Source organism: Vidua macroura, chromosome 7 (assembly GCF_024509145.1).
Source record: "Vidua macroura isolate BioBank_ID:100142 chromosome 7, ASM2450914v1, whole genome shotgun sequence".
In the NCBI taxonomy this organism is placed as follows: Eukaryota; Metazoa; Chordata; class Aves; order Passeriformes; family Viduidae; genus Vidua; species Vidua macroura.
The window spans coordinates 34,373,456-34,394,218 of NC_071577.1; the positions used below are offsets into that span (position 1 = coordinate 34,373,456).

At 40.3% G+C, this 20,763-nt stretch overlaps 1 protein-coding gene across 9 annotated transcripts in view; it reads left to right on the forward strand.

Moving 5' to 3' along the window:
• Positions 1–20,763, forward strand: part of R3HDM1 (R3H domain containing 1) — a 77,926-nt gene that overhangs the window by 52,597 nt on the left and 4,566 nt on the right. For 6 of the 9 annotated variants that reach the window (XM_053982242.1, XM_053982241.1, XM_053982243.1 and 3 more), the window contains 11 exons: positions 957–1,214; positions 3,283–3,437; positions 4,833–4,934; positions 8,133–8,396; positions 8,782–8,902; positions 13,546–13,700; positions 14,253–14,401; positions 16,501–16,604; positions 17,199–17,366; positions 20,160–20,329; positions 20,539–20,689. In XM_053982242.1, the coding sequence (XP_053838217.1) occupies positions 957–1,214; positions 3,283–3,437; positions 4,833–4,934; positions 8,133–8,396; positions 8,782–8,902; positions 13,546–13,700; positions 14,253–14,401; positions 16,501–16,604; positions 17,199–17,366; positions 20,160–20,329; positions 20,539–20,689 (1,797 nt within the window). The remainder of the gene's footprint in view (positions 1–956; positions 1,215–3,282; positions 3,438–4,832; positions 4,935–8,132; positions 8,397–8,781; positions 8,903–13,545; positions 13,701–14,252; positions 14,402–16,500; positions 16,605–17,198; positions 17,367–20,159; positions 20,330–20,538; positions 20,690–20,763) is intronic. The other 3 variants (XM_053982246.1, XM_053982247.1, XM_053982249.1) reach the window with 3 other exon arrangements.

A 20,763-nucleotide genomic window follows, 5' to 3' on the forward strand; every position in this document is an offset into this window, starting at 1 on the left:
TTTTCTTCTAGATTGTATAGAGGCTGCTAATGGGGAGTTTGTAAATTTAAACAACTATATTCTCTTTCCAAGTACTGCAAGTATCATAGACTTCTTACAAAGTCTTTGCTAAATGGTATACCTAAAGCTCCAGGTGTCAGGTGATCTGGGAACAGCAGTTCCACAGAGCTCTCTGTACTGGACTTTTGGAATATTTCTTTTAGCTGCATGCCTTGGCTTTCAGGAAGCTCAGGGTCTGGTTCTCCACTGCCTTGCAATGTTTATAGTAATTCATATCTGTAAAATGGGTACTGATTTCAATTGGCTATTTCATCCTCCTTTGAAATTTGAATTGTTGCATAAAGCCAGGCTAAAGCTACCATCTTACCCTCATTTCATTTTTTCTAGCTGTATTCTTGATTTCAGCTTGCAAATTGTCAGAGGAGGAAACAAACAGTGTTGAGGGTTTCAGTGTAGTGCAAACTGTCCAGCAGGTGAGTCAGAGAAGATCTGACCCCCAGCAGTGGAAAGGAACTGGTCCTTGCTTGCATGCAGGCAGTGTGTGCAGGGCATAAACAGGGACAGCAGGGCCCTGCAGCTGCATTCCCTGCACAGCTGTGGGAGCTGGGGCTGGGAGTTCACTGCCTCAGTGCATCCACTCCACCATTTTGCAGTGATGACCAATCACTTCCATGAATTCTGGAGGTACAGATACGCATTTTCTGACCAGAAAACCAAGCTAGATATGAAAGCCTTACTTTGCAGTGCAAAGCGGTGCTGAATTGACCCTTGGTTCACAGAAGGGACCTTGTAATGGTATTCCAGAGGAGATGGAGGGGGAGTCCATTGACAAGGCTGCTGTGAATAATGTGCTTAATGCTGAGCTTTCAGGGTGAGCACTTACAAGTGTATGTTTTAAAGTGAGCTTGATGTTACTGTCTCCAGGTAAAACCAATTTCTCATTACTCCTTTCCTAGGTTCAGAGTCTTCTAGTAGTGTAGGGTCCTCCACGGGTTCTCTCTCTCACAGCCAGCAGCCTCTTCCAGTGCCAGCTCTAAGCCAGCCCTCCCCTGGCACGTCTGCCGTGTATCCAACTGTCAGCTCTAGTAACTCTCTTTCCTTTGATGGTGGCATGAGCGGGCAAGTGGCACCTGCTGCTAGCAGTAGCTTCTTTCTGCTTCCCTTGGAAGCAGCGGGCATCCCGCCTGGCAGTGTGCTGGTCAACCCTCAAACAGGTTGGTACATGCTTGGGGGTGTCTCTGTTACACTGGGGAACTTGGAAAAAAATGCACGAGTGTTTGCATAAGACTTCATGTTAGTATTGTCCTTTGTTCTTTATTTTTCTCTTTATTTTTTTAATGTGGTTGTGTTCATTCAATGCACTTAATTTAACAAGGAAGCATGACTGGAGGATCAAAGGAATGAATAAACTCACATGATTTTCTCTAGAAGAGTTTTAACTTACGTGTAAAACTTTAATGAGTGACTTGCACAAAATATGAAAATCATATGATTTACTATCCAGAACACAGAATAACTTAATTGTTTCAGCTTTTTTCAGGAGAGGAAAACATCCTTTCCAGTGCTTCTATAACACAGTTTCAGTGAGGGGAGAGAGCCTGAGAAAGGATTTATACTGACTTGAAAGAACTTATCATCCTTCTTTTTTTTTGATGCAACATACTCACGTCTCTATGCTCAAGACTGAGTTAATACAAGTGAAAGAAAGAAGCACAGAATGAAATGCTATTTCTAAATAGCACTTCTTGTCACTTTAAAATAGGATTAAATCAGTATTGGTGTAATTGGACAATACTGGTATTTTTTAGGAAGTAGTAGGAAATTGTTACTTCATAATGTAGATGCAAGGAGATCTGTAATAACTTGTCTGGATTAAATAATGAGTTAGCATTCTCTGGGCAAACTTTTACTTAAAAATTAGGAAATCCTGAAAATATTAATTTACCTTTTATGTAAAAGAGCATAATTTTAGGAAATTATATATTTTAATTTTAGTATAATGACTTGTTTTCATTGTAGAAAAGAAAATACTTTAGGATATATTTACCATCATTCTGTAGATGGACTTATGTTTGAATATAACTGCACATGATATTTGAAGCAAAATGTTTCTCACTGGGGTTGTTAAATGTAGTAAATAATTTCTTTAACTAGAAGATATAACATTGAAATAGATCATTTCCTCCTTTTCCTCAATATGAATCAATTGCTAAAAATTTTGTTACAAATGAGTTGCTGTAGGACTTAATTTTCATAGATAGCCATGGATTTGGAGGAGAATGTATTTGTCATCTTAGAGGTAAGTTCATTAGTAGTCTTTCATAATTATGTTAATGTCTAATGAGCTTCTAGTAGAAGACAAAGAACACTTTGAGAACAAGTCTGGAGGAGCATTAGTCTGCTTTGACAGGGTGCAAAGTCTTTAGGCTCAGTTTAAATCTTTCTGGAAAGGATAAGAGCATCTTTAAATTTTTCTCTCCTCTGATTTACATCAGTGTTGGGCCCTTTAAGCATCAGAATAAGGCAGTGCAGGACACGTGTCACTAAGCAGGTAGGCACAGGTCCTTGCCAGGCAGGCTGTTGTTCCTTTGATTTGTTTTGGTTTTTTCCAACCCAGGCACACAAAGAAATCACTGGGTTTTTTTATAATTTACTTTTATGCAGTTTATTTTTCAATTCTTTTTCATTGGCCCACTGCTGTAATATTGAGGTTGTAAATTATTAAATAGGAGAATAATTATTTTGAAAGCTAAAAGCCAATTAACCTAAGAATAGGGGAAGAGAGTCCTTTATCAGCAATCTCATTAGCAGGCATGGGAATACCAGGGCAGCTATTGCTTTATATAGTTTTCAAAAAATATTTGCCTTTAAGTTCTCCTGTGTTCTGACTGGTTTTCAAATTGATTAAAGGAGGTAAATTTTTAAAAGATCATTAAAACAGTATTTTAGTAGAGTTTTCCTTTATTACTCCTGTCATATTCAATCTACTTGGTTAAAAATCAAGTTTCAAGATGAGTAGCATATAAGAAATTTTTATGTGTGTTCACTGTGTGAAGACTGGGGTATCTTTGTTTGGCCTCAATGTTTTGAGTTTTAGCTGCATGTAGTCATTGCTGTTATAATTGTGGGCATTTGGCATGAATCTGTCATATAAACCAGTATGACTTCCCTTATTTTTCAATGTTATTGCTGTATTCATTTTGCCTGCTGTAAGTATGTTTGTGTGTTTTCTCCCAGCTGAGGTGGTGCAGCTGGCTGTGTTTGTTGTCTTTCCCTGGGCAGGTCAGCCGTTCCTCAATCCCGATGGCACTCCGGTTGTGTACAACCCTCCCCTGCCTCAGCAGCCTGTTAGGACCCAAGTGCCTGGAGCTGCACCTCAGCCAGCCCTGCCCAGCCCCACCCAGCACCAGCCTGGAGCAAACCCCGTCCTCTCACAGGTGCACTTGTCAAACACGTGCTCAGCGACACCGGGGCTCTCACTCAGCTCTGGGAACAGGGGTGGGGGTTATTTATTCTTCTGCAGTGGATGTGAGGAACAGTCACACAGATAAAGATAACTGGGATTTTTCCCTCCTAGTCCTCACAACTATCAGCTCTGCTTATACCTGAGCATGGTAGGCAGCCTTTTCCTAACAATACTGAGGAATTTTAGTATGAAGATGTTCTGTAACCAAGAACAAGAGATTCTGTCTTCATCCCTGATAGCACTGTAGAGTTACCCAGGCATTAAAAGCAATATAGTTGGCAGCTGGGAAGAGAGTTAATCCAACTGGAACCTTGGGCTGCTTGAGGGTTGTTTCTCAGCCAGATGAATTCCTGGGCTGTACGGCACAAGCAGGAGTCATGGCACAGTAGGAGTAAGCTCAGGACTGGTACAGCATGAACATCTCATGAGTAGCAGTTCAGCATATTCTGCTCACAAAACAAGACACACAAGTACAGAATGTATTTTATCCTTGTCTTGTACGAGAGTTTAATAAAATAGGCCAGATTAAAGACTGCCACAGCCCTAGAAGGAGAATAAAAGCAAAATGCATGGGCAGGAAGAGGGAATGGGTTCTCCATTTTTACAGCAGCTATTTCAGGCACCAAGGTACTGGCTGTATTCTCCTGTGGTATTTTCAGATGGTTCTTAAATTTTATCAAAAAGTTATTTATAGAACTTCGTCTAAACCTTTTACCTTGTTTGTTTGCTTTCCCTGTTTAAACCTGTTCAGATAGCTGGGTATGCCACACTAGAGCTGGTCTATTTTGAAAAAGGTCTTATTTGTACTCTTTCTATTTCACAGAAGTATGTATGTAATATTTGCTATTTTCTTCACAAATTCTGTACTAATTCTCTGATTACCTTCTCAATGCATGCTGGAATTAAACCTGCCTGAAATATTATGAGCAATGATAATTATCTAGAGAAAATACTTTAGTACTGTTGAATAATGAAAGTAGTATGTTTGAATCCATGGTTAGTAGTAAATTCATTCTTTAAAGCCTTTATATGCTTTAAAAGAGCTTGTGTTTAAAATGCATTTGGAGCTTTTAGTCTCCCTGAAGGAAACAGTAAATGTTAAATAGAAGCAATTTACTGACATAGCTAATATCGTGTGTAACAAATAAAGCAATGGATGTCTTTTGGGAGACTATGATATTCAGAGTTACTTCTGCTTTCATTCTATGCAGTCTTAGGCTTAAGAAAAAAGAAGTATCCATTCTGTTTCTGAGATTGGAGCGAGTTGCTCTTCTGGAGCACAGTTGCTTTTCTCTGTTACAAAAGACTTATTTTCACTTCTTTTACTCTGGTGTTAACCTTGTTCATAACCCTGTTATTTCTGCAGCCTCTGCGGGCTCTGCAGCCTTCCTCCCAGCCTGTCCAGTACTCTGCAGTGTCGTACCCACCCCCGCTCCTGCCAGCCTCCTCTGCACAGCAATACTCTGTGGTATTACACCTTCTCTTCTCTGCTCCTTGCACAGGCTCCTCTCTGGTGGCTGCTGACCTTTGCTTGGCTGTTTGAGTGCTGTGTGATAGCAGGGTGGTGCCTGGCTCTCAGTGACACAGCACCTGAGTGCCCGAGATGGGAACATTTCATGTTCAGCAGGAATATGTGCAATTAAGGCTATATCTATATATCTCTATATTTTGAGATACATTATTTCCCTTTCCCTTTGTAAAGAAAGTTTTTCAGTGCTGTTTCATTATAGCCAGTCAGTACCTTTTTGTGTCTCTGGATTAACCTCTTTCCATTGCTTTTTATTGTTTCCTTGTCTGCTCACTCTTCAGCTGAACTTTAATACATTCTGAGGGATCAGCTGCTCTGATTTTTTTTCTGGTTACCTTTTTGTAGCTTCTTTGGTAGAACTTTCAACACTCCCACTTCTCTAGTATCCATTGTTTAATAAGTAGAAACTGGAAATAAAATATCTTAGTCTATCAAAAACCAGGAAAAAAGAAAAAAAGTCACACAAAGTGAAACTGAAATTTAGTAAAGGAGAGCTGTTATCCAAGGGAGAATCTGAACTAGATTAGATTGAACTAGGGAGATATGAACACATCAAAGTCTGCTCTGATACTCTACTGAGTGCATGTTTGTGTTGAGTTTATGTGGCAAGGTTTTGGAGCAGGAAGCTGCAGGGATGGCTTCTGGGAGAACAGAATGAGTTGCCTCATGCTGGACAGAGCCCATTTCAGGCAGCTCCAGGGCTGACCCTCCACAGCCCAAGCTGAGTCAGTCATTCACACTGGTGGCACCTCCGAGTGTGCTTGGATAAGGGTGTGAGGGAGAGGAAGGAGAAATAACTCCACAGATATTAAGGCCAGAGGGAGGAAAGCAAGGAGGTGCTCCAGGTGCTGGAGCAGAGCCTGCAGCCTGGGGAGGAGACTGGTGAACAGATTCTCCCCTTGAAGCCCATGAAGGACCATGGTGGAGTAGATATCCACCCTGCAGCCCTTGGAGCATCCCATGGATGCTCTGAAGGAAGCTGGAGCCTTCAGAGGCAGGTGTTCTGGTAGGACCCAAACTAGGGCACTCCATTCCTGAAGGACTTCAGCCTTTGGGAAGAGCCCACATTGAAGAGGTTTGTGAAGGATTGTATCCTGTGGGTGGGATCCCATGCTGGAGCAGAAAAGTGAGGAGGAAGCAGCAGTAGATACATGAGTGGGGACCAATCACAAGCCCCATTCTCCATCCCTTGTGATACTTGGAGAAGGAGGTAGAAGATTTGGGAGTGAAGTTGAGTCTGGGAAGAAGCAGTGGGGTTGAGGGAAGATTGTTTTAGTTTTGGTTTTATTTCTCACTCTCCTACACTGCTACTAATTGCCATAAATAAATTAATCTTCCTGTGGTGGTCATTGATGAATGACTTTCCTGTCCTTTTCTTGACCCATAAGCCTTTCATCATATTTTCTCCCCCTGTATTGCTAAGGACGAGAGGAAGGATGGAGTGACTTGGGGGGCATTTAGGAGCCAGCTAAGGTTAACTCATCACAGTGTGTACAGCAGCTAATTTTCAACATTAATCAGAAATGGATTATAATAAATGGAATTTTAGCTGAATTCAATAGGGATGTTGTTTCTGAAATTGAGAGTTTGAATGGATGCTAAAGCAGAGAAGGAAACTCCTTCTTGTTTGTAGTAATTTCAAAGCATTTCACATACAGGAAATGGGTTCCAATACTAAGTGCCCTGGCAGTTTCAAAAATTTATTCCTGCTGATGGTAATTTATGTAACATAATGAAAAGGATTGATGGTCTTGGATTGTATTCCAAGTGTAACACCTCTGTAGCTGCCAGCAGGAGAGTGCTTTCTCCATTTATTGGGAATGCCATGTTCCAGGGCTGAATCCTGCTTGTACCATACCTGTCACTGCAGGACAAAGTGACCAGGTCAAATTTTACTTACAGTGGTAGTGTAACAGAAATCAGTGTGGTATGGCTTGGGTTTATCCTTCAGACATATTTAGAGCTAAGATAAACTCATACACAGTATCTCCTCTTCAAACTAAGGATTTGGAAAAGCAGAATGTCAAATCTTATTTAGAAAAGCATTATAGTAGCATTTAATAGGCACCATTAAGGAATGAAATGCCAAAGTCAGATTACTATCTAATGAAAATAAGGCTTTTTAAGATGTACTAAATACATGTGAAAGGTGTACTAAATTAGGTTTTAGGTGTAAATTCATATTTCTGATGGTAATTAATAATATCTTTAGCCTGGAAACTAAAAAAACCATAATATCATAAAATGTGAATGTAGCTAATCAGTAAAAGATGGAGCTTGTACTTACTTTTTCTTGATTAGTTCCTATCTTCAGAATGATCTAAGACTAAGTGGTCTTGAAATAGTTTTAATGTTCCTGCATGTTTGGAGAGTCCACTTTCAAAGTATGAACCAAATCTTCCTGTTAAGCAAAAAACAAGCAATACTAGTTAGTGATCGCTTCTAATTTTCAGGATGTTGCTAATTTGATGCTGAATTGCGTGCTAAGAAAAGGAGCTTGGGGTTACAGTAACAGAAGTTTCAGATTCCACAGGACCCACAGAGTGCAATCAGTGGCATCCTTTCAGATGTTAATAAAACACAGATAAAGAGTAGCCCTGGAACACATTTCTCACTATTGTTACTTGAAAAGATAATTTATCTCTGCGTGTAGGATAATAACTAAATTAAAGGAATGTACCTTTTAACTCAGTATTAGAACTTCATTATGTTAAACTCTTAAAAGCAAAAATTTACTTCAGCAATCCTAATGCATCCTGCTATTTTAACTGGGGTTACATGTTTTCACTCAAGTTTTTGAGTCCAATCAGAAGATGTTAGTGACACAAATTCTGAACTTTCTTTTTGACAAATGAATTTGCACAATAAGTAGATAGAGGCAGATGTAATCCAGAAGGCAAAATATTTGCAGTGAAAAGAGTGAAGTCTGAACATGAGTGTTCTCTCCTGCTGTCAGCCCCTGAAGATAATTTGCTACTGTTCCATCTTCTTTGCCGTTGTTCTTTGGCTGCTGTTGCTACTGCCCAGTAATGTGAGACGTGCTGTCGGAAACTTACTGAGGTATTTGGCTGTCTTATTTCTTTTTCCTTGAACGTGCATTTGCAAATGTAGTTTTTCCTGTTTTCCCCACGCCTGCAGCAGGACAACCTGGGATCGCAGTTCAGCCACCTGAGCCTGGCGCGGCAGCCCCCGGCCGAAGGCGCCGAGCCCGCCCCGGCGCTGTTCCAGCCCGGCGTGGTGCTGCAGGCGCCGCAGCAGCCGGGCTACATCCTGAGCGCCGCGCCCGCCGCAGCGCAGCCCGCGCCGCAGCCCGCGCCCGCCACGGCCTACTCGGGCCCCGGGCACCCCGTGGGCCAGCCCGTGCTCCCGCAGCAGGGATATGTGCAGCAGCCCGTGCCACAGGTACCGCAGCTCCTACGGCCTCCCGAAAGCTGGGGGGAAAACTGACCCTGCTCTTCTGCTCAGCACCTGTTCACACAGTCTGGGGCTCCCTGTGGAACTGCAGCTCTGCTGTTGTTCTGGGGTTGAGGTCTTTTCTGGGTATGTGTTTTGTAATGAATGACTGCAGTTTACTTGAGGAAAATAAACATTCAACAAGGAAAGTAGAGGAATTGGCTGTTAAAGAGGGAATTTATGCAATATAAGGGATTTTTGAATCGCTGAATTATTTAACATCCATTGTATCTTTTAATAAATTTTGCTTCTTTGTTTTATGGATTTTGCATTTAGATGCCTGCCTTCTCTAAAGCTGCATGCAGGTAGTGACCCTGTGATTGTTCCTTTGCAGATGCCACCCTGTTACTGTACCCCCAGCCAGTACCCGCACTCCAGCCAGCAGTACCGCCCTGTTTCTGTCCATTACAGCACGCAGCAGAGCCAGGCCCTGCCCCAGCCTGGCCAGCAGACAGGTTTGTTCAACTTTTTCAGCATTTCTTTAGAGCACTTTGGGTGGTTTTTCTCCTGTTTTTTTCATTTTAAACTTACTTTGCTGTAAAATTTCAAATAAAGTAGAGGATCAAATGTCAAATACAAAGTGTAACTAACCTAAGGTGGAAGAATTTGAGGCACTTGTGCATGAAACTTGGGATTCAAGCCATTCCTTTGAGTGGCTCATGCTGTAACTTTAATTACAGGGTTTTTAAAATGTAAAAGTTAATAGTTTTTAAAATTTGTAACTTAGTAGCTAATTACTTGATAAACTTGTAAAGTAAGATAAATTAGTACCTTTAAATGATGTAACATTGAAGAGATGTACCTTAACTGGAAGTTCTAAGCTAAAGATCCTAATCTTAGATGCTGTGGCATGAAAAGAGTGCTGTGCAGAAGATATTGGTGATACTGTTTTACTCTTTTTGTCCTGTGATTGAATGTGTCAGGGTATTGGATGGAATATATAATGTGGTTACCTATTTTAGTAAAGACTTTTCAACTGAGTTACCCTTCTATGAATGTTAGCAAGCTTCATTTCCATCTCCTTCATTTCTTCTTGTCTATTTTTTTCCTTACAGATTTTAACTGTAGGCTACCATTATTCTCACAGTCTCTACTTCTAAATACTGTTATGATCTCTTCAATAAGATTTGTATTCCTGAAACAAATTTACTTCTCAGTAATATCTTGGCTCACGGTCAAAACTTTCAGAAGTGACTAGTGATGTTTGGCAGCAGAGATCCTTAAAGACCAGGCTTTTATACCAGCTCTCAGTTGAATACATAGCATCCTTCTGAGTTTCCTTCAGGAGGGTCTTTTTAATTCCTTCCCCTGTCCCCTCTATGTGTTGCTCTACAGAAACAGGATGGAAGATCAACTTTTACAGATATTAACTGGATTTATTTATGTCCTATGAAGCAGCATGTAAGAGGGATGGCTCCTCTTCTGCATTTCTTCTAGGAAGTGCTCCAATAGTAGCAACACTTGATGGAGTTATTCAGATTGTTATAAAGTTATAAAGTTTGTTATGGAGTTATAAAGATTTTTTTCAAAGGAAAACAAATTACTTGGTTTTGCAACTTGTGTTATCCACTGGTGTTAGAGATGCGTTACCCAACTGTATTACATAACCTGCTTTCCTTCCTCAGAATTTTTAATAGCTTGACTACTTAATAGCAAAAAGTCTGAGGCTCAAGGGGGATTACTTTCCACTGTGGGGGACACTCTGTGTGAGTAGCACACAAACTCCCCAAATTAGAGAGCTCAGTGTACATTTGTACCCAAACAAACCAGTCTGAATTGGAAAGCATGGGGTGATAAGGTGCAAAGGGATAAACTGGTTGCTATTAGGTAAGTTCCCTTCTTGTATGTTTTTAGCTCTTTATATTTTAACTGAATTTCACTACCTGTGGATGAAAAGTGTCAGCAGATAAACTCCCTCTCTGTCCTGGAAGAAATAAAATAAGGAAGCTCTGCAGACAGCTGCTCTACTGCTTTGATCATGTGCCCTGTACCTGCACTCTGACATGAATGGATCATGTTTAGGTAGTATGGGGATGGTCCAGCCAAACTTGGTGTTTACTAGCACTAATGGGAGAAAGAAGGATCTTACCAGAAACTGCATAATTAGTGTTTGACTGAAAATCTCCAAACTGCTCTCCAGCTACTGCTGGTTCTCATTTAATGCTTTATAGACAAATTTGAATCAGCATTTTAGAAACTGATGGTTCCATGTCTTATGTGTTCTGGAAATACTTCACCAAGATTGTGTATTTGAAAATTCTCTCCCTTGTAATTTTATTTTTAACCATTGATATTTGTATTATTTTGACATAAAGCTACACCTGAAGAGGTTGATGCTTATTAGCAATGTGTGTTTTTGAGCCAAAGGCACCACATTACTTGGCTCGTACAGCAAAGTGGCTGGGCAAAAATGAGAGTTACAAATCTTGCATTACATAAAAGCCATGGGGGTTGTTCATCTCAGGAAGTGGTTACTAACTATGAAATAACTTCGCAAACGCAAATTCAGATAAAAAGATGGCAGCTTCTGAGAGCATGGCAACTGCAGCCACTTCTGGTCTAATGCTGAGGAGTGGCCTGACTTTATTGATGAGCTGTTGGATTCGGGGCCGTAACACTGTCTGAGAGGTTTACATTTCTCACAGTGAACCGGTCTCTTTTTCAGCTGCTTCCTGGCTTCCTTTTTAAAGGGGTTTCAGGTGAAATATTTTGGGAGGTTCACTTTTAATAAAAATGCTTTTGTTGCCCAAAAGATGTTGGGAGAAGAAAACTCTCCTTAAGAAAAAAAGCATTTTCAATTGCCATGTTAATGTGAGCCCAGTTACCATGAGACCTAACTACAGGTTGTTTAAAAATCCAGCCTGAACTACAGTTCCTGTAGGAACATCATTTGCAGTTCAACTGGCTTCTGCTTCACTACTCCAGTTACAGTACCTGTAGCTGTAATAGTCATAACCAAGCTCATCAACTCCCAGCTCGTTAACCGAGTGCTTGTACTTGCCTTTCTGTTCTTCAATAAACACTGTTTCTCACTCCTAATGCATTATTCAAAAAATGTATTTCTATATTCTGTGAGTTAAACTCTTTTTATATTAACAGTGATTTCTCTTGAATTATGTAAATATTAAGAAACCTGCTCCTATTTTTACCTCCAGTTTCAGAGTATTTCTGTGTAATGGGACAATCTGCTGTGGCAGGTGTGGGGTTTGTGCTGAGTGCTGCATTTCTGTCAGCCCACTCTATGCAGAGGTGAAACTGCAGCTAAAAATAGAGCATTCTTCGGAACGCTCTGGGGAACCTTGTGGCAGCCAATTTGTATTGTTCCAGTTCCCTCTGCTTGCAGAATTGATTGTATCTGTCTCTGCAAGTGCCAGAAAAGGCTGCAGAACTATTCACGGGTCCATTGCAATTTCTGGGACATGAGGGGTTCAGACTGCAGGTGCACTCTCACAGCACAACTTCCCATTCTGCTGCTTTTTAGGGGCCATAGATCACTTTATAACAAAGTGTGTTAAAGCATTTTGTATATTACAGATATGAAGGGCATTTTGTACACAGTTCAAATTTAAGTTATTAAAAATTCTAAGTACTAATCCTACTTCAAGCATGTATTGTTCTGAAGTTTTTCTAGTCCTCTAAAAATATTTATAGTCTTGTGTGTTTCTAATGAATAGCTGTCTTGATTTTAACAAACTGAATCTTCTTCCCTTTAATTTTCTGAAGCAATATTTGATAATATTAACAATCTTCTTTTAGTGTTCATTGTTGTCATTTCTATAGAGAGCCTGCTGAGGCTGTTAGTGCACAATGTTCATTGTACTGTGTGGACGAAATCAATGAACATCGGAGGGTGCTGCTCACAAAAAGGTGTTTTATGATAACTGGATTGCTTTCAGAATAGACTGAGCCTTTTTTAGCACAGTTTAAAGAAAACCCAAGGGAGTTTTTGCAGCTAAATTTGCTCTATTATAGTTCCTTGCCAAGGTAGGGAGCATGGGGAGTGTCAAGGTCAGTGGCCTGTGAATGTGTCCAACTCAAACACAGACTCTTCTTGCCGTCAGTGCATCTTGACAAGCCCAGTTTTGTTATTCTGGAGGGATAACTGGCTTTGTCTCAGAAACACTGACTGTGTTGGGGTTTTGCTGACGTGGTAAGTAGTGCATACCTGTATGATGGAACATGAGAGAAAATGAACTTGTGTTCTGCATGTGTTTGGATCATGGTAGCAGTTACTTGCAAAATGCTTTTCAGAAAAAGAGGAAAGGGGAAGTTTAGGTTGGACTTTTATAAATGCACAAATTTCCTGTTTGGCACTCATGCTTGGGGTGTTTTGGTTTGGGTTTTGGGGTGGGGTGGGTTTTTTTAGGCAATTTTTGAAAGATAGGAGGGGATACCAGTTTAAGCAATAATAAATTGTTTTAGAGACACTATAGAGGGGTGAATACGAAAATCTTTCTTTGTGTCCCTAAGATAACTTTGAATATAAAATATCTTCCACTATGTACCAATATGGCTTGAACTTGGAAGATTTTTCTCAGTCCCCAGTTGGTTTAAGCATTACAGATTTCAGAGGAAATTGCCCCTTTGGAAAGGATTTGCACACAGACCGTATGCAAATTTTCCTGAAGTCTGATTTAGTTTTGAATTGCAGTCAAGATGCTCTGACCCCTGGGGCACCTGAGGTTCAAGCTGAATTTTGCATATGTAGAATTTTCAAACCGAAGTACCTGGAATGCCCTTGTTCACAATACCAGACAATGAATTGGGTTTGACCCTGTCTAGCATGCTTTGTTCAAGTGCTTCCAGCTTTCACCTGTCAAATCAAGGTGTTAATGCATGTGAGCCAGAGTGTAAATGAATAGTGCACGCATGTGGGAAGAGCATTGCAAACAGTATGGATAATATTTCATGCTGAATCCAAATGAGTAAATCTATTAATTTTAATGTTGGCTTTTTTTTATATGCATGATAAGTTCAACTGTTGTGAAGCTGCCAGATTAAACAAGCCATTGGAAAATGCTACACGTGTATTTTTGAATAGAACTATGTTTAAAATGTGTTCATTATTTCGAAGTAAGATTTAAATGTGTAATTTCAGGTTACCAGATTTTGCCCAACCAGCAGCAAAACTACCAGGGTTTAGTTGGAGTTCAGCAGTCTCAGAATCAAAACCTAGTCAGTGGCCAACACAACAACGTTGGGAATCAAATTCAAGGTGTGATTGTTCCATATCCCTCAGTGCCGTCTTATCAGGTGGGTAATGTATGCATAACTTTCCAATGACTCTTCTGTGGGTTTGAATGTTGGGGTTTTCTTTAAGTCCTTTGCTTTATGGTAGAAATGGTAGAAAGCTGCAAGCAGGTGCCAAAGGTGACTTTGGGGACAGAAGCTAAAGATACAAACCCACAACTGAGGTGAGAAGAAATAAGAACTTGTCACAAGTGCACAAGTTCTAGTGCTGTTGAAAGCCAAGTGCTGCTTCAGTTGCAGTTCAGAGGGTGGGGAAGAAAGGCTTGGAAGATTTCCTTCCCACCATCCCACTTTCTATTGTAGAGAAAATATCTTGTTAATTCATGGAGTCCATTGGAGCCAACATTTCCATTTGGGAGGAAGAAGATTGACAGATTTTTTTTAATATGGTGTTGTTATTTTAGCTACTGTTACCACCATTATTCTGGATTTAGAGAACTCCAGGAGATCTTTCCGTTTCTGGGGCTATTATAAAATTCTTATATCAACTGGATGATGGTCAAGAGGCAGAAATATTTTCTGCAGGAGAAAATCTTACTGTGTGGCCCATTGCAGGTTTCGGTGCCTCAAGGTTCCCAGGCAGTGCCCCAGCAGACATATCAGCAGCCTGTTATAATTCCCAGTCAGTCCAGCCAAGGACTGCCCACCACAGGAATGCCAGTCTACTACAGTGTCATTCCATCAGGTCAACAGAACAATCTAAGGTAAGTTTAACTGATGCTTGATCTCTCAGCAGCTGGGTGCAGTGGCTTTATAAGAACTGACAGGATCTGGTTTTAGTACTGCAGATAATAAAACAATTGTTTTAAAAGCAGACTTACTTACAGGCATTCTACTTATTTTTTGCTCTTATGCAATTAAGTGAAACAAGCAGTACTGCTTTAACTGTGACATACTTGTTGGACTGGAAAACATTGTCTCCATAGCACTTTCAGCAATACTTTACTGTATGCAGTTCCACCTCTTAAATTTTCTGCATTCCATCTCTTACCCATGAGACACCAGTGTGCTCAGCAGTTCAGTCTTTCTGCAGTAATATTCATATTCACTGGTTTTGACAAAGATACTACATTAATAATGTGTAGAGGAAAAATAATTTGAATCCCAGAAAAGGCTGACTTCTTTTTTTGAAATCTGCATGGAGAAGGTTTAGCTTACTTTGTATTGTAGAGGAGGCCTGCTGGCACCAAGCTGGATGTGAAACAAGTATAGAAACTTGGCTTTTGTTTGATAAATAACTTTTTTTTTTTTTTTTTTACCTACCTTGGTAGCAGCAAATTGGTCTGCATGTACAGCCCTCCCTGAATATACATCTGTGTCCCCAAAGCAGTCTATTTGAGAACAGATAGGCAAGTACCTAGGAGAATTCATTAAGATTAATGCTTCTTACAAATTCTTCTTTCTCAAGTTTTTTTGAACTTACAAATGTGCAGCATTTTTATACCTGGGAGCTTTTAAACAAGCAGCAACAGTTTGAAGCTTGTTCATCCTTTTGAGAGTGCAGACCTCAGTAGTATTTGTGTCATCGCTGCATGGTCTCATCTACTTAAATCTGGATTCCTGTTCTTTGTATCTGAAGGTTTTTTAATCCTTTTCTGTTTTATATTTGAGATTCAGTGAAGTCACAGGTAGGCATAATTCCAGACTTTTCTTGAATTAAGTTTGGTTGCTTGATCTTTTGTGTAATTTAGAATGTCCCTCTCATTTATTAGGAATTCAGAACAAACTAGCAACCAATGACAGCATTTGCTTTTATCAGAATAGTTACGCTGCAGCATTTGAACAAGGAAAGCAGAGTGCTTGTTCTGTAGGAGCTGAGTGTCAAGCCTTCAGGTCACTGCTGAAAACTAGAATCAGTAGAGAGATCAGAAGCTGTGTGAAAGCACCTGTGTTAGTTTTCACTGGTTTTGTCTGCTTTAATGGAAGGGAGTCTTTAAATTAAAATTATATAAGTGACCTGTGGGACAAAGGATGGAACAAACTTTTGACAACATAGGTAAAAATAGTAGGTCCAAGAGGATGAAACCTACTTTTTTTTTTTCCCCACAATTTGAAGGAATTGTTTTATTCTCAGAATGGTTATCTGTTAGTACAGGATTCTATAGGCACTGTTCTGATTATGGTCCACCAACCTGAGTATTAGTGGTAAAATAGTATCTAACTATGTCTGTTACCTGGTTTTCCCCTGATTCCCCTGAAAAAAATACCTGGCATAAATAATCTTTTAAAGTTATCCTTTTCCTACATTTTGCAAGCAGCATTCTGAAAGGTTGTTTATCCCCTGGAGTCCTGTTCAACCTCCCACCCCCTTTGGGAAAGCCATCTCCTCTCTGGGCTGTGTCAGTGGACCCTGGGGCAGAGCTGTCTTTGGTGTGCTGCCCCAGCTGCCCAGGGCCAGCCCCAGCTGAGGGACTGCATCCCAAATCCTTGTGGCAGGGGCTGTGGGATCTCATAACCGAGACCTAGTTCTGCTTCAGTGAGCAAGACAAGTTGTCTTTCTATTGTTATTATTCTGCCTGTCTTTATGCTGATAGAGAGCTGTGGACACAAAAATAGAATGTCAAAATAGGTGAATTAATACAGTTTCTCAGTGTAGGCAGGGCACGTGTTTTTGCTAAGGAAGAGGTGGGAAGCTTCAGTCTTCTGAAGAATGAATGAATTGGGGGTAGGTGGTAATATTACTGATTTAAAATTAACAAAAGCTCAGTGATTTGCAGTACATGTACACAGCAAATGCAGAAGTCGTGATTAAATAAGTGTAGCATAACTGCCTGTTAGTCATGTTCTTTTTTTGTTATTGCAGTTCATCTGTAGGATATTTGCAGCCTCCTGGGTCAGAGCAGATACCGTTTCCTAGAACATCATCACCATGCAACTCACAGCAGCTCCAAGGACAGCAGTGTGCAGGTTGGGAGAACAAAGTTTTTATTGATAAGCTTAAAAAATGTCTAGCTATCATTATGCGGGGTGATTGGATATTTGCTTTTAAGGGTTTGATTTAGAATTAACTGCTGTATTCTATTGCCTCTTTTGTTCATTTTTGAAGTTATTTTCCATTTTTAACCTCGAGGCGGATTAATTTGAAATCTCAATTTTTTTTCTTTGAAATATCTCTAATTACTTTCTTCAAATCCAATACCATTCATCATACTGCCTTGCACGTCTATGGGTGAGTTAAGGCAGACATGGGAACCATTCATTGGCAGTAGAATCACTTCCATCCTTTTCTGAATAGCCAGATGGGTCTGAAAACTTTGAGATTTGGGTTTCTGTTTGACAGAAGGAGTAAGGTACATTTTGGAAGCAGCGTATTTGGCTCTTCTACTCAAGAACCATTCTAGATTTCAGTTAACAGAGTAGGAGCAGTGATTTTCTTACAAGGTCTTGAAATCTGAGCATTGTGGGTAGCTTTTTGACCTGCTGGAAAGCTGAAAGTACTTAAAAGCTGTGTGGGGTGTTTTATTTTTATGGCAGCCTTATTTACTGCTTTTACTTTCATAGTTTATAGCAACCATTCAAGTCAGAAGCCATCACCTCCTACATTATTGCCACCTTCATCCAAGTCAAAGCCACAGCAGGCTGCTTCCATTGTGCACTACAGCATAGTGTCTCCACCCTCATCATGTAAAAGTTCACCCACTGGTCTTTCCATCATGCAGCCAAAAAAAGGTATATTTTATTGGGATTTTCATCTAAGCCATTCTGTCTAGAACATGCTGTACATTTTCAGACTGCTTTCATGGCTAACTGCTAGAGCAACTGCAACTTGAATGCCATCTCTGATTTTTTTTTTTTTAATTCTTCATCTGTATTGCTATTATTGTATCTTTTAAAATGATAAATTGGAATTTAAGTGAAACAGTGGCTTATGGGGACAGCCTGGAGGCCACCCTCAGTAGGTAAATGTTACTCAGCAGAAACATTTAAGTCAGGTTCAGAAGGTTTTGATCTACAAAATACTTGGGTAATTTTTAGAAAGTGTGTAAACAGAAACCTCAATGTGTTTGAAAGCAGTGCTGATGTAGATCTTGTCAATCCATTAAACCTTTATAAATGTTAATATCCAAACACTTAAAACTCTGAACGTCCAACTATAAAATTGATGATGGACTGGTCAGGAAAATAAGAGCACTAGGGTTAGCCACCAAACAAGAGATTATAGAACAATCCTGTGACCACAGTGGCATGGTCTTTATTTACTGTTAGGGAATTTGATCCATTAGAGGCTTGCTTGGTAAAAAAAGGATAATCTCAAATTCTGCTCTCTCAGTATTTTGCAAGCAAGCACTAGATTAAACAACCCTAGATCAATGACCTAGATTCTGCTACAGATGTGGTGTTTCTTACAAACATTTATCTTTAAAGTGTTTTTTGAACCTGTTTATTAGTAAATCGATAACATGCAGTTAAGTGGCAAGATAGCTGGGTTAGCAGTTCATGGGCAAGTTTGGTTTGGTTTCTATTTTGTTTCAAGTTTGTTTGGCTTTAATTCTGGAAGATTGTAATTTCAGAATGTCTCAAAGGAGCCTTGCACTAGTTTGTTTTTCTGCCCTCCTATCTATCCTGGAAGTGCTGGTTTTGTGCAGTTCTGATGGCCTGGTTCAGACCTGTAAACTGGGGGTTAAGGAAGTTTCAGGAAGGAGGAAGCCCCTCTACGGGGGAGCAGATTCTGGGGAATAAATCAAAACTTGTGCTTTTCAGCAAGTGAAGACATTGAGATGCTGAATGAAGGCTTCTGAGGTAGGGCCAATGAGCAGGTCCACAGACAAGCAGCAGAGTTGTGTTACAGGGGACCAGACTGTAAAGCTGGGGAGGCTTTGAAGGATTTCTGGGTTTCCCTTCTCATAGGATTTGACAGGTCGTAAAGTGTCTGCAGACTGACTTACACACTGTATGACACTTCATTGTGTCAAGATACTTGGTTAGGAAAAGAATTCCATTTATTTTCATTTCCTGAAATGCTGGGGAATTAGAAGCAAAAGAAAAACCACAATTTTCTGAACATAAAAAGTTTTCTTTTGCAGTTTAAATCTCATTTTAGATTGACACTCTTTGGTGCTGTAGGTGTTTCTGAAAGACAAACGTGTTTTTGTTGGGTGTTCCATTCTCACATCATAAGTCAGAAGGAGTATGCTAGAGTGCAGAGTGAAATACTGAATATAAACCAGTAAGCTGTAAATTACTATAATTTATAAAATATATAAATATATTATGTAGCAGTCATAAACAGAGTTGTTTTTTATTCTGTTGTGCAACAAAACAGAAATATTCACAATGTAGCTCTTGCAGGGACTCCTTAATTTATATCCTCTGCTAAAGTTGGCCAGATACCTGATGCTTAGATTGCAATTTGTAACACCTGGGTAAAACTTTTTGCCATTAGAAAGAAAGTATAGATGTGAAAACATTAATTCAGTTACCCATGTAATAAATATTTCCAAATACAATTCACAAAAGCTAGTGTAGTTTTAATGTTATGTGTTCCTTATTTTACATTGTTTGGTTTAATTTTTGAAGAAGTCTCTTTCTTTTTGTGGAGCCCAGGGGTAGTGAAAACCATAGCCCATTATAAAATACACCAGATGAATGCATTTTATAATCTGTATCTTGATGCTATGACATGGCAGTAAATTGAGAAGACTGCAGAATCCTGCTTTCTGGATGATTAACTGTGTGTTTTAATCGTGGTTTCTGAAAAATGTTATAGAAAGTGGGTAGAGCAGAGAAGGAAATTGCAAACAACCATTTACAAATAAAAAGGGCATTATATAAATTACTTGGGGCAGAGGGGGGAGATGGTTTGTCTCTTGGGCAGCCTCTCCTTACAGCTCCTGGTGTGAAACTTTGTGCAACAGTGCTGGATGTTGAGGTGTTTTCCCCTGACTCTGGAGTTTCTGTGGCTACCATAGGACCCAAGTGGGACAGGGTGAGGGGGTCAGTTTGCAGTATCTGCCCAGAAAAGTATTCCAGGGAGAACTTGTAAGTGAGGGTAAGCTTGCCTAGCCTAAAGGTCTTTCTGATATATGCCATCCTCTCAGAGAAAACATTTTGATCTGCATTGCTGTGCATCATGTAAAACTAGGAAACTTCTATTTTTCAATGAAGCATATTTTCAGTTAATATCACATTCTCCAACACAGTGCTCTGACAGAAACTGCAGTGAATGTTGAATATTGTCAACTACTAATAAATAGAGTGATTTCTTCAAAAAATATTCTCAGCAATGAGTTTCAGTGGCTCCACTATCTCTTTTTCTGGGAAGCCCTCTCTAAGTGAACTGTTGCAGGTGTAGCTGGTAGTGGAAGTGTAATTGTACAGAAGATACTGCTCCAGTTTTCTAGAATCAGCAGCTTCTTTAGCAGAACGTGTTCCGTGCGTTCTTTCCCCCTTTCCCGGTGCCTCCCCGTGCCGTGCCGTGCCGTGCGGGCAGTGCTGACCGTGCCTGTGGCTCCTGTGTTGCAGCCGTGGCGCCGCCGCCCGCCGGGGGGGTGGTGATGATGCAGCTCAACGTGCCCGGCAGCGCCGCGCCGCGGAACCCGTCACCGCCGCAGAGGAAACCCGGCAAGTACTACTGTGATCACCCCCGCGGGCACAAGGCCACGGAACTCAGCACTTTAGACGGTGCTGCACAGGTAGGAGGTGCTGGTTTGCTTCTCCAGGATGATTTAAAATATGCGTAAATTCTATCTTTTCTCAAAAGCTTTTTTTGGGGAATAAAAATCTTGCTCTGATTAAACTTAATAGAGCTATTTTATCTTCATTTAAATCTTTGAAGGCTGTGGGTGCTGTTCAGCTTGTTCAAGTAGTACTTTTTGAAACACTAAGGTGTTGTTTATTCCAGCTGCAGCATAGTCCTCAACTGGGCAGCCCTGCCACCTCACCGGCCCAATCACCAGCACCAGCCCAGCTGTCAAACATGAAGAACATCCGTCCCACACTGACACCTCTTTCTATTGTGTCCCAGTTTTCTAGACCTTTTGTCCCTGGACAAGGTATATTTTTAGTTAACTAAAATGTGTGTGTGATTTCTATTTAAATGTTTTAAAATACAAGTTATATGAGGATT